The 12703-nt window shown below is 35.5% G+C and overlaps 1 protein-coding gene across 2 annotated transcripts in view; it reads left to right on the plus strand.

The window, feature by feature from the left end:
• LOC145681391 (uncharacterized) overlaps positions 1 to 5949 on the plus strand; it is a 47337-nt gene extending 41388 nt beyond the window's left edge. For both annotated transcript variants that reach the window (XM_081753042.1, XM_081753043.1), the window contains 2 exons: positions 3151 to 3220; positions 5873 to 5949. In XM_081753042.1, coding sequence (XP_081609168.1) covers positions 3151 to 3206 — 56 coding nt within the window. In that variant the 3' untranslated portion in view covers positions 3207 to 3220; positions 5873 to 5949. The remainder of the gene's footprint in view (positions 1 to 3150; positions 3221 to 5872) is intronic.
• The last annotated feature ends 6754 nt before the right edge of the window (positions 5950 to 12703 follow it).

Below are 12703 nucleotides of genomic sequence, written 5' to 3' on the forward strand. Positions count from 1 at the left end.
ATTTGTTCGATTTCTGAGTTTGTAGCTGCAACGTCAATCATTTGATCTAAGAACTTCGACTTGCTTCCTAACCAAACAATTTGTTCAGTTACACTGAGTTGTTCTAGGAAAAGGAAGCATGAAAAAGGTTTTACACGTTGTCCTCTCTGGTCCTTGGGGTACATGAGCTTTGAAATCAAAATTTATCTGTCTTAAACCATTGTTGATTTTGTAAGATTACAGACAAATGGAAGCATTTATTGCATACTTAAGAGTTTCACACAATCTAACACTTTTCGTTTGGTCTCCCTCGTTATCTTAGCCTTTTATCACTATTTCCTTCACTCTTTTCTAAACTTACTCTTACTTCTTCTAACGATCTGACTAAATTACTATAATCTTCTTTCTTGTACTTCCTTTGAAATTTCACTCAACTTAACATTGTATCTTGTTCCTTTGTTTGTCATTCCGCTTTGCCGAACATTATATTTAAGTTTCAGTCAAGAAAGACAGTAATAACGGCAACAGGAGTGATGTATTCTATGATGGGCAACAAATCAGGAGAGCCGTAGGACTGCAGTTACCCAAAATTACTTTCTCTCCAATCTGGATATTATTTACTTTGGATCTTTGGATCTCCAATTTCAAATCGCGAGCTGGCTTCTTCCTTTATATTAGTTTATATTCTTTGTACATTCAAAGATTTCTTTCCAGAAGCAATTCCATATAGAACCCTGTTTCTTTCAGAAACTATGTTCCGGGATACACATTCGTATTCCGGGGGGCACTGCTGGTATTATTCTATTTATTATTATATTATAGATGTTTTATTTTGGTCTTCTCCGAGTTCCGGGGGTCAGTGCCCCCCTAAAAACATGTTTGGAAGAAACACTGTTTAAGACCGCATCCTACTGTTTATATAAATTTAATTGCCATATATTTAACATTTTTCAATGTTATATCATTAATAATATTGTAATATTGATTAAAGTCTATCTACCTATTTGTATACGAGACTCATGCCAAAAAAGGAAAAATATTTTTTTAAGAACAAGAAAATGATAGAAGAAATTTATTTGATTGATATACAAGTGCAGTCATGTCTAAAATGATTGTCGCATATATATATATATATATATATATATATATATATATATATATATATATATATATATATATATATATATATATATAACTGTCTTCTTGTGCGAATATAATTTGATAATGATTGTGCAGAATACTTTTAATACTGATGCTATGTGTATAATCGGGAAATGTATATTTGTGGTAAATTTCATAGGAAAAGAATTATAAATACGAAAATTAGAATGAGTAAAACGAAACGTTGCTTAATAGGGAACAAAGTTTTATTTTCGTTTTATTGTTCTTATTTACTGCTCTTTTGACATGAAATTCGCCACGTACATGTCTTTGCCGATTATACACATACTAACATTATAAGAAATACCGGGCGAATTCGTTATCAAGTTATATTCCTACAACATATTTATAGACATGCGATAATAATTTTGTACATGAGTATCTTCGCTATATTTCGACGTAGTTATCAGAAACCTCCAGATATTTCTGGTAGCGTAGCACAATCTGCCATACAATGTATGTGTAAAAATTTGCGGTCTGAGAGTGTATTCAGTTCAGATAGACGTCGTGAGCACTTACTGTTGTTGAAACGCATTAATGCAAGTCATTTTTCCGGGTAAAGAAACAGAAAGAAATCATTGTGGGTAAGATCGGAGCTATAAGAGGGATAATTGAATAGTTCCCATTGAATAGTACAAGCAGTTGTATGTGAGCAAGAGTTTTCATGTTCCAGAAAAAAAACCTCCAGAGCGTAGCAGTTCTCTCCGTCGCTTTTGTATGGCTCGTCAGATTGTCCAGTGTTTGAGAACACACATCTGTTGTAATTGTTCTTCCTGCTTTCAAGAATTCCACTAGAATCACATTCTTTTGTTCCCAAAACAGAGTTGTCAATATTTTGTGAACTGACAATGTTTGAGCGTCTTAGCCTTAAGAGAATCAGACTGCTATAATTGCATTGATTACCGAATGCTTTGTTTTCGCAGTAGCATACGATATCCAGGTTTCATATCCCCTATTCTCACCACAGTGGGTCAAAAAATCACGTTCAACTGTCTTTCTTTGGTCTTTGTGAGGGTCTGTTAGCATTTATGGCACCCAACTCGCACACAGTTTATGATTACCTAGTTGGCCAGTCAGAATTTGATGCACTGTTTTCGCAGACAGTTATGGGAACTCTTTGATGAGTTATGCTATATGTTATGCTGAATCTTCAAATGGATCGCACTTTCTCGTTTACGCGTTCCACCAGATCATCTGTCTGAACAATAGGCCTTCTGCTATAATCATCGTCATGAGCATTTGAACGTCTTCCCGATACACTCTGCGTCATTGTCTGCTTTCTCTTTATTCATTACTGTCGGTCCGTAAATGGCACACAATTATTAATGGATATCAGATGCATTGTGTTCTTTGGCGTCCAGAAATTGTATGATATATCCCCTTGGACTGCACTTGGACAATTTTAGCTCTGTTGCGAGCATGAATGCTTATGCGCATAGTTAACTTCAATCAGTGTTGTCAACCCCGCGTAAAAAAATATCGGTCCTTCTTTCGACACACGCCTCGTAAATATATGCAAACTGAGGGAAGACAGCTGTCATTTTCTTTGTAGTCCCAAAATAACGCCACTGTGTGAAAGAAACGTCCAACCAGTGCCTGGATGAGAGAATCTGGTCAATCGTTCCAAATTCGGTGATGTGAAGTTTCGCATTATGTTAATCTCTCAGTACATTAACATTTTTTCGTCTAATACTGCACTGAATGATATTGCTGTAGATCTTATATTTGAAAATCTATATTATAGGTACTAATCTTATATTATATCTTATAGGTAGTGATTGTTTCAAACATCCAAACCATCTGTAAATTTTTGCAGTATCAGATTTCTGTTTCGTTTTGAAAGAATGAACGCCAATAAAAATTTCTTTAGTCACAGTATGATTAGGAAAGTTAGTTTATCTAATTTACGTCGGTATCTAATGTATACTTTTAGTAATAGAAAGCTGTATTGATATTCATAATTAGGTGTTAGATATAAAACGTTGTTCTAATTTTCTCTTCTCTTTCCAGATTTAATATGCGATATGGTTAAAAACTATTTTATATTCAGGTTCAGGACCTGGTAATGTTCTGCTTGAAGGTAATTATACATAATGTTACATTTTAAAATGCTCAATTCAAATGATAAGCATTTGTATTTTCTACTTATTTACAAGTTAAACTTGAAAAGGGTGAATTACTATTCAGAAAATGATTCTTAACATGCCACGTCGAAAAAGCGACAATTTTTGTTTTGGTTGCTATAACCAATGTAATGGCGGCTCATGCCAGAAGTCAAACCTGTACAAATTACAGTTCTATTGTTACATGATAATAGAATAAAATTTACCAAATATCTTAATTATTGGGTATACATTAATTATAATGTTAAATACGCTTTTTCCCCGTAGCTTCAAGAAGTGAAATTTTAATTTTACTCTCTAAAAATAAAATGCTGTGATAATTTAACAAAATGTATGTGTATAAGTCTAGTTGTGAGCTCCTTCGTGGGTAAGCGGTTAGCATACACGCGTTTGGCGTGAGAGATCCGGCTTCGATTCCCGGTGGGAGCTCATGTGGTTCGGATTCCACGCTAATCAGTAGGTCTCGTCTCATATCTCACTGCTGAAAGGGATGTTAAACTCAAAGTCAACTCAACTCATCTCTAGTTGTGATAAATGTTGACACATGAGTGGTACTACTTCAACAGTATCGGGTTTTGAAGTAAATTGTTAAAATGGTAGTGGTCAAATCAACTATCTCATATGGCCTTTAAGTATTGGCTGAAAACAAGTGTAAGAACACCAAAATCAGACAGCTGCACTTTTGCTAATTTAAATTTAGTCAGAAAATTCATAGGTTCATAAAACTATATACCTGAAAAATTACAGGAAAGATAAGAATGCGTTGTTCATTACTTTGTATAAATGTCAAGTACACCACGTCAAGGTTTGCTCATAACCAGAAATATTTTTTTTACAAATTCCTGAAGTCAGTTACCTTGGTATTTATGACTTTCCTACAAGGGAATCTATACGTTTAAAATTACAGTATAGCTTATCAGTCTAAAACGTGATTTTGAGGCGCTGTGATACTTTCGTAAGTCACTGTTTTTACTGAATTAAAGGAGTGACTAATCTCTGACGAGTAATAACTCACATACAAGAAAGTTCTGTTCAGCGGATCCCAGGGACATAGTCAACCGTCCTGGAATTTTGAAATTTAGATTCTGTGTAAGAAAATAAATCGAAACCATAAATTGGGATCTGGTGAACAGTACTTTTGCTTTATTCTATGGCTGGGTTACGTATACTATCCTTATCGAAAATCGCTCAAGTTTATCGCCTATAACAGGAATTGACATGGTTAATCGTCCTGGGGTTTTGAAATTTGGATTCTGTATAACAAAATACATCGTATCCATACCCTGGGGTCTTCTTCACAAAACTTTTTTTGTGTAATTATTAATATTAGTACCTGAACAACTTGCATTTACCATCTTAACTAGAACATTACACACAACACAAAGTATATAGTGAAAAAAATACTGTGGCACTGTTTCGACTTCTGCATTCCTTCTTCATTGACCTAGTTCTTTAACACCACTACGGTGCTATCTTCACACCATTTCACAGCAGCTTTCTGTCAAAACGGTAACACCAGGCTTGTGCTAACCATATCAACAACTCTTGGTGTTGATGTAACATGCTAAAGTGGTATCCAAGCTGGAATGACCAGACTGTGTTAAAATTGAAGCATAATAATGCCATACTTTTTAACTGCTACAAATGTAATTTCCATCACGATCAGTCGCAGAACTAATAATAATTCAGATGCGTAAACATTTATTTGCATAATGTGATGCATACCTCAAGCGCTTAGTGGGTTTCTTTTTCAGGTGACGCTAGTATGAATTTATCTATACTTCTCTATTGATCAGTAAAGCATTTATAACTTTTGATTTTTCAAAAATACAACACAAATATTTCAGAATCTATAAAATTTTCTGTCCATAGCTCAGATTAGTAAGTGTTATTCTTTGCTTCTATACTATCGCCATCTATATGTCAAATTTATAAAACAGTCGAAACCTCTGTAGATCGCTGTCTACATAGACGTTGCTCTTGTGGGTTACATCTAGTGTAGCAAAGGCAGTAAAATGGTGGCTTTATCTCCATTAAATCGACAGTAACCATGTCGAAGGGGTAACAGGTCAATGCTATAACTCACTCACTCACATTCTAAATCAACCATTTATGGTGTTAAAACAAGCCAATTTTAACAGTATTCAATGGTTGGAATATGATTAGATTTTGCTAATTATTGCTATATAAATTGTCTGGTGTGCCGGTTAACACAGGCCTGGTGTACCACTTTGACACAGAGGTACTATATAGAAGTTTCAAACTAGGTGACGGTTTTAATTTTGTAGTGTCAGAGAAGTAGACGAAAGGTGTAGGAAGGAGGTAATAGAAACAGAGCATAAGTGTCTTGGTAAAGGTAGTGATTATAGGGGAGGCAGGATGATAATAAAAATACTAAGCATCGCCTTTGTATTTATAGTACTATATTCTATTCTGAATGCTAATGTAGTTCAAGTGTTATTATTACTGATTGTTTGGTAGTAACTGTAAAAAATAGAATAATTTAAAATATATATATACTAGTTTATTTTAAATGATACAACGTGTGCCAGGATTTCTCATATAAAATAAGTTTATTGTTATTTAATTATTCTCTTCTTTTCTTTCAGGTTTCCTTCAAACAACACAATAAAATCATTCATCGATTTTATTATTTCAAAAAAAGCTACCGTTGTTTCTTTCCTTGAAAATACAAAATAAAAATAAAAGTTTTTAAAATAATGGTATTAACATTTTATTATAAATCATTTTCCTCTCTTTTTTGGTAAATAAATAGGCACAATGGTTTAGTGGTTGAGCCCTTACCTTTGGTGCATGGGGTTCCTCGTTCGATTCCCCCGGCCAAGTAATTTTGTGATGGACAACATCTTGTTCCCGGGTTTTCTCGGGTTTTTCGTATTTCCTCATTTCACCAATACTTCCATGATCGTTCACTTGCCTTGATCATCCATCTCTCTTAGGCTAAAGAGTATAATCATGGGAAGTTAAACTGAAAAGTTAAAAAAAACAAATCATTTCACTTTTAATAAACACTTTAATGATAGCAATTAAACTAGGGCTAGTATGTAATTGTACAAAGTGAGTAAGTCAGTGATAATCTCTCATCTCTCTTATTAATTCACTTGAAACAATACAAGGAAGTCTCTATTCTTTAACGAAACACGTACTTTGATTTATAAAAGTTGAAGTATTTTGATGAAATTTTTACACAAGATTTTTTAAAAGATATTTGCTACGGTAAAGGGATTTGACCATTCTTTATTGATGTAATTAGAACTTGTAGAGACGATTGGAGATATGAGAAAAGTTAGCACCAAATTTGTTACCAAGTGATAAGTGGAATATATTTGTATTAAGTCCATGAAGTTAGGAAGAAGTTAATTCTCAGTAACGTATACTGGGTGGTAAGATGGCACAGTCAGCAGCAAAAGTATCTCCCCTCAAGTGCTCTAATTCCATTACTTGGGTTCCAGATAATTTGCAGTTTGTAGAACGTCTGAGGAGATGCAATCTAACTTAGACTTAACTTTTCTCGGCACTGACAGCAGCTAGTAGCACTGAGTCAGGTCTTTATGCAAGGAGAATGTGAGTAGATAACACACGAAACAGTTCTCCATTCTGAGATGAATCTCTCTGATTCAGAGCGTGTTTTCGAATGCTTGTATTGCTGTGCTGGTAATGTATTATTTCGTTATATACTGTATGTTCAGAGAAATGAAAATACTGACCATGCATGAATCAAAAAATGATTGAAAGTAGATAAAAATATCAAATCTAGAACAACTCCTGGAAATAAGTTTGTAAATGATAGCCTGCATTGACAGACCTCCAATTTTCCTCATTTCAACATCCCTTTCTTTCTTGAGAGGAGAAGAACTGATTATGCATTGAAATTGATATTGAAGTATTTGAAAACTTTGGTCCTGGCCGAGATTTGAACCTGGGTCCTCCGAATAGTTCAATGCGCCAACGACTTACCTACCGCGTCACATCATCTACACCCAAACTATTAGCTAGTTAAAATCGTTTACTAAAGATTTTTGCTCCACAGATATCTCTAAATTACAAACTCTCAACATTTCCTCTGCGTATTGTTATTTTTAAATCAACTGCATAATTATTATTTTAAGAATAATTTAAAAAAATGTAAACTACATTCTCTTGTGTATCTACTTTACCTTTTACGTTCAAAACCTATTTCTGATAATTTACTATGTCTTCCAAACAAAGGCACACTGATCAAGTAGAACAAGTGGTATTACCAGTAGTTGTTTCATAACAGTTTTGACTTGCTTTGTGGACGTGAAAACTATATTATTATCATTGTATTATGAGTTGTGTATTGCAACCCTGTGTGGATAAGGATGGTGAACTTATTCGGTTAACTCGAAAAGGGAGAGATTGTAATGCGCCGCTATTCCGAATCTACACCACAGCGCATTACATATTTAGAAAGTAGTGATAAGGATTCCAATCCGCACCGTATGATATAAATTTAGAAAAAGTAATTAATGTTTTCGAATCGTAAATAAATAATTTGGATATAAATGAGATAAGATAAATAAAAGCGTCGGAAATTACTAAAGGTGAGAAAATAATTATGAATAGCTAGTTTTACGTTTGTTCGGGAGAGATTTCTCTTCTCTCCCCCCTTTACAATCTGCCGTTATTTTAGGATATGATTTAAGGTAAAATATGATTAAAATAGTCAAAATTTTATGTTTCATAGCAAACTTCGATATTTGCTACATTGCCTATGTTTTGAATATTCAGAAAATATGAATTCACTATATATAAAACTTAACCACATTGTAGATGGATAGTTGAGATTGCGGTTTCGTAAAACAATTTGAAATATCGTTTTTGGAATATGGAATTCTGACAAACCAAGTTTTTTAATGCTTAAAATACAAAATGAATGATTCTCTGGAATTAACTCGAAGAGCAGATTTGCGCTTGTCATGGTATGGAAACACATCAGTGGTTGTAGCGGAGGTTCAACGTATCTGTAAGAATAAATAAAGAATATATTATACGTTAATGTAGTAAGAAGAAAAAAGTAGATAAAAGCGAAGTTAATTATATATTATATAAAAAGAGATATGAATGAAATATAAGAAAATATGTAAATATATTAGATATTGAGTAGAAAAGTTGAAAAATAAATACTTACCCCGCTGTTATAATGTTGTTTATTAAACGAGCGACGTAAATGTACTTGCGCTGAAACTGAAAAGAGGAAAGAGAACATTGAATATATATGTATATGTATATGTATACATAGAAACATCTACATATAAAATATATTTTATACGAAACCTAACCTAAGTATTCAGCTAAGAAGTTAACCTAATAACGCTAAACAAAAAAAACATATTACTACTAGAAATCTATTATCAAAAGATTCGACGTAATGAAAATACTTACCTGTGGTTGTTGTAATATTCTATACTGTATGCATTAAATGTTCCTGAATTCCAAAAGATTAAAGGAAATTTCAGTCGATGGTAGTATTGCAAATTTAGTTATATATATCAAGTCTATATTCTTTTTTCATATTATTTGCGTTTCGAATAAGTTCCTAGGATGTTGCTTCACATGTCGCCTAGAGTCTGTTCTCTTCTGAATGATTTCCCGAACCATTATGTGTGAGGGTGGCGACTCCGTTGACGCCGGGCCAAACTTTGGCTCAGTTCCTGTTAGGAAATGTCCTGATGCAGAAACCGAGCCCACAATTGAAATAACTTAACCTAAGAACTGTAACGACTTGTTGTACTGCCAGAGAAAAGTGGATCCCATGTACCATCTTATTATGTGGAGATATAAAGGTGACAGCAACATTATCAGTCCTTAAAATGTTCATACAGTAACTTCATTTAAATGTCAATAACACTGTGTAGTACTGTGGAAGGAGTGCATTAAGTGCATTACAAGATAGAACAATAGAGTCTAGTGAAATTAAGCAAGATGGTGTAAAGGAGAAATTCGAAAAGGAAGCAGTGTTGGAAGTGCATAAGGAGTGTCGTAGGCGCTACGCTTTAAAATCCAAGCCACCCCAACAGTTACAAATCTTGAGCTTAGACTCCCCGTGCTCCATTCGACTTCAAAACACAGTGTTTCTTGTGTGGTCGCCAATGTGTTGGCGTATCGAAATGCAGATATCCATACCAAAAAGAATGGAGTGAGGTACAGACAGTTGACTTAATAAAAGGTATCCGTGAAGACGCAATAATAAGAAATTGTGCTTGGGGACGAGGAGTACTTCTCAGACTTAGCAATGTCATTGACCTAGTCCAATGTGATGGTAGGTTCCATAGGTATTGTTTGTCAAGATTCAAGGTGGAAGGCTCAAGTAAACCTGGGGAGCCAGCAACTAGAGGCGGATCAATAGCAGACTCTGAAAGAGCTGCAGCATTTGATAAATTATTTCAATATTTAATTGAGAATGATGAATGCCAGTACACGTTGAAGAAATTACAAAAACTGTATAACGATCAGAACCCTAACATGGAATCATACGATGACAGCTACCTGAAAAGAAAATTGATCGGGCGTTTTGGTTCTAAAATAAATGTAACATCTTCCCGGAAGAAGGGTCGTAATTTGCTTTAGTGGAACATCATCCAGAATCCTGTCGGACATCTGGTACCAAAATCGGCAAGTTATTGAAAAAGATGATGAATTGAGAGTGATCAAAACTGCAGCAGCAATAATTCGACGAACACTGAAATCTCAAGCTTATGATTGTTCTCAGTTTCCAACTCTTGAGCAAATTCAAACGGGAAGTCCAGATCTTATTCCAGAATTACTGAAGACACTGCTTTATGAAATCATTAAGCCTACTAGGATAACAGAAGAAAATAAAAAAAAGTACTGAACGGAAACAATCGCTATTGCTCATTCCATAATTGCAGTATCTTCGCCAAAATCATTTGTTTCCCCTGTTCAATTTGGTACAGCAGTATTCCTTCACAGGTTTGAATCCAGGCTCTTAATTGACTTACTGGCAAATATGGGGTTCTGTTCTTCTTAGAACAAAATACTAAAATTCGAAAGGTCAGTTACCAGTGAGGACAAATTAAACATAAATCAGGGCTATGTTCAGTATGTCTTTGATAATGCTGATTACAATGTACATATTGTGAATGGTCATGTCACTTTTCATTCCATGGGTGGTTTGCTGTGACACCTGAATCTGCACTCGGTGTTGACACCTGTTTACCTCGGAGGAATGTCAGAACAAAAGAAATTGAACACAGTGGGTTAACAGAATTACAGATATACAAACGTCCAGATACATCTGAGTATACACTATAACTTCTTTAAATTGGAAAGTAATGCAAACTAAACCTTTACCAGCTATTACCACCCACACATTGAATATGTTTTTGTTGTCTGGTATTTGGCTTAATGGTTTATGTACCGATAGTAGGCCTGGTTGAGTGATTGTATATAAAGGTTGCATGCTGGACAACCGTATGAAACACCGGCAGTTTTGGCTCTTCCATTTGTGAATTTATTCCTCTCAAACCCTTCAACTATTTACACCGTTCTCTTTTATGCTGCTCAGGAAGGTGCTAAGCAGGGTCAGGCTTGCACGATGGTTACGTTCGATCAACCATTATATGCCAAGGCTCGGGAGATTGTATCTGCAGCCCCTCTCAGTAGCCCTCTGAATTCAATATTCATTCGCCTTGGAGGGTTTCACTTTCTCCTTTCTTTTATAGGATCAGTAGATCACATAATGGCTGGAAGTGGTTTGGAAGAGGTGTGGAGTCAAGTATACGCAAAAAATAGCATTCCGTAAATAATGCAGGGGGAAGCATATTCCAGATCTATTCGTGCTTTGTTCCTAACCGAAGAAGCCCTTATGACAGTTTTCCTTGAGACACACAATCCTGATGTTAACAAGGAAGATTTAAAGACACTCTATTCGCAATTTACTTCTTGGACAATAAATGCTGATGAGATAGTGAGGTCTACTGCAGTCAAGAATTTGGCTTTAGATGAGCAGCTGCAGAATTTCAAGGAACATGGTAGAACACAAAAATTGTGGATTCAATTCATAGAAATGGTACATCTTATCAAGATATACATAAAAGCAGGGAGAACTGGAGATTTTTACCTCCATCTTCACTGTGTGCAGCAAATACTGCCTTTTTTCCATGCCACAGGATACTTGAATTATGCGAAATCGGCGCATGTGTACTTGCAAGATTGCCTACAGCTAGTGAGTATATTACCCGAAGAAGAGTTTGACAAATTTATCACTAGAGGGTTCTTCACCATTCGCCAAAATAACAAATTTTGGTGCGGTGTTTGGACCGATATGACCATCGAACAAGTGTTAATGCGGGCGATGAAAAGCAGCGATGGGTTGACTGGTGGCAGAGAAATCACTGCATCAACTATCGCTACATGGGTGAAGTCGACGCCTGCAAGCTCCAGAATCGTAGAGGCAGTTGAGAGATTTGCATCTATTAATTATGCTTCCTCAGAGTAAGACGTAGAGTTGCGTGATGCAAACCAGAAGCTAAACGCTAAGCACCTAAAAGTTTTAATAACTTGGTTTCGACTGCACAACCCTTTTACAAAACCTCCTCAACTGTCTTCACTTTCTACAGGTGTATTGGCTGACTCTACTACAAATTGTGACGAGCCAGTGATATTGGACTTTCTGGAATTAAAGAGATTGAAGGGCTGAAACTCAGTAAAATCCATTTAAAAAGAAAGTATACCGTCAAATCGTTAGCAGCCGTGACAAAATCTGTCACCATCAGAAATGACACCGCTCACGTCAACCCCAACTAGTTATTCCATCGCATGGTTTGTAGTGTGAGAACAGAAGAAAAGTTAAGAGAAATATTTAAATATGAACTATGTACATACCCTCCCTCACTGTTCGATGAAACTGGTTTGATGAGGAAAGGAACCAAGTCTTCAATCCTAAAAGTGTTACCAAGTGCAGGAACCAATCCACCTCCTAATGATGAGATGGCACTGATGGTATCATATGTGGTAGATGGAGGGCATCTTCTACATCATGTTGTTTGGCAACGCCCTGCAACATTTCAAGTAATATGACGACAATATAGTGACTATGTTCTATCCCATCAGAGCTACTGTCGTTGTCGATGGTTATAGGGAAGAACTCAACACAAAAGATGAGGAACATCTGCGAAGATCTCGCTCAGCTAGCAAAATAGATGTGAAAGTAGAATACCACATTCACGTCACCTTTGGGCAGAGTGATTTCCTTGCCAACCCGAACAACAAGGAATAGTTAATATCCCTTCTGACATTACACTTGAAGGAAAGAGGGTGTCATGTGCTTCAGGTATATGGGGACGCAGACACTTTGATTGTTTCGACAGTAATCGCAGAGGCTCAAAAAGGGATGGAGGTGCGAGTAATATGTGGTGATCTGTTGGTTTTGTTAA

Source organism: Thermobia domestica, chromosome 3 (genome assembly GCF_964235325.1).
Source record: "Thermobia domestica chromosome 3, izTheDome1.hap1.1, whole genome shotgun sequence".
Taxonomy (NCBI): domain Eukaryota; kingdom Metazoa; phylum Arthropoda; class Insecta; order Zygentoma; family Lepismatidae; genus Thermobia; species Thermobia domestica.